Source organism: Empidonax traillii, unplaced genomic scaffold (assembly GCF_003031625.1).
Source record: "Empidonax traillii isolate 1590-97213 ecotype Southwest subspecies unplaced genomic scaffold, ASM303162v1 scaffold2826:size17728, whole genome shotgun sequence".
NCBI lineage: Eukaryota > Metazoa > Chordata > Aves > Passeriformes > Tyrannidae > Empidonax > Empidonax traillii.
In genome coordinates, this window is record NW_020958019.1 from 7,712 (window position 1) to 8,903 (window position 1,192).

General features: G+C 50.5%; 1 gene segment (V, D, J or C); it reads right to left on the reverse strand.

The window, feature by feature from the left end:
• Window position 1: 1 nt before the first annotated feature.
• On the reverse strand, window positions 2-1,188 carry LOC114072250 (the record flags this gene model as incomplete). The annotated part of the segment is given in 2 exon segments: window positions 2-300; window positions 1,140-1,188. Coding segments are annotated over 2 exon segments (348 nt in total), but the record flags the coding sequence as incomplete, so codon positions are not given.
• Between the last annotated feature and the right edge of the window lie 4 nt (window positions 1,189-1,192).

Below are 1,192 nucleotides of genomic sequence, written 5' to 3' on the forward strand. Positions count from 1 at the left end.
GCACCAGGGTGTCTCGCACAGCACACAGGTACAAGGCACTGTCAGAGACCTCCACTGCCTCCACCTGCAGGACACTGTATTTGCCCGTGGTGTTCAGCAACGTGCTGATACGGCCGCTCTGCCTCTGGCCAGCCCCTGCCTGGAAGGAGAGCAGCTGTGGGGCTTGTCCTTTCCTCTGCTGGTACCACAGCAATCCGTAAAAGGTTCTGGTCTGGTATGTACAGGTGGCGTGGAAGGGGTCTCTCTCCTTTACCAGGACTCGTCCTTCTTCCTGGTTGACAATGATCTGTCCCATGGTGCCTGGAAGAAAGTGAAGGTCAGCAGCTCCACAGGGAAATACAAGATAAAGCAATCTGGATGCAAAAGCCTGGTGGAGAAATCTTCCTGCCCTGTAGGAAAGTCCGGAGACAGTGAGGTGAGAGTGATTTTTTACAGCATTTCAGAGCTGTCATGACAGTACGAATCTGAGGAGAGCTCTGCTGTGTCCCTGCTCCTGCTCCTCTTGCTCAGAGCACCAGGGAACAGCCTGTCCCACCTGAGCTTTGTGTGCTGGAACCAGCACATCTGCAGCAGATTGAGGGGCACACAGAGGCACAGCAAAAACGTTCATTCTCTTTCTCATCACCATCATCTCTGTAAACTCTGATGGTTCCTCACTCGCTGAGTACACACAGTTCTGAGTTTGGAAAGAGGGAGTCCTGGCTGTGTTGTCAGCCTGGGAAAAACTGGAAAGCTGTTGGAGTCAGTGGGATGAGAGCTGGAAAGTGCCTTGGGCAGTTTCGATGGGATCTCTGAATTTGCATTAAAGAGGAGAGATGTGGGACTGCAGAGACAGCTGAGATGTCCTGTGGTGACAGCAGGTGGATCAGAAGAGAGAAGCAGAGGGAGATGGTTTGAAGGTGAAAAAAAAAACTAAAAGGATCTGAGGTCTCTCTTTGCTCCCTTCTCTTTTCCTTTACAAAAGTCAGATCTCTGTGAATGAACCCTTACAAAGTAGCAAATATGGGAAGATGCTTTGCAATGATTGCTCTCTATTCGGTGGTATTTCCCCATTGATTTTCCCCATGATCCTTGATAAGGCTGTTGAGAGTTTCCTGGGAGGAAGAAGAAGGGTGCATTGATGAAAAGCCAGGACTTACCCAGGAGGTGGCCCAGGCAGACAGTGAGGACGAGATATGTGAGGTTCATGCTG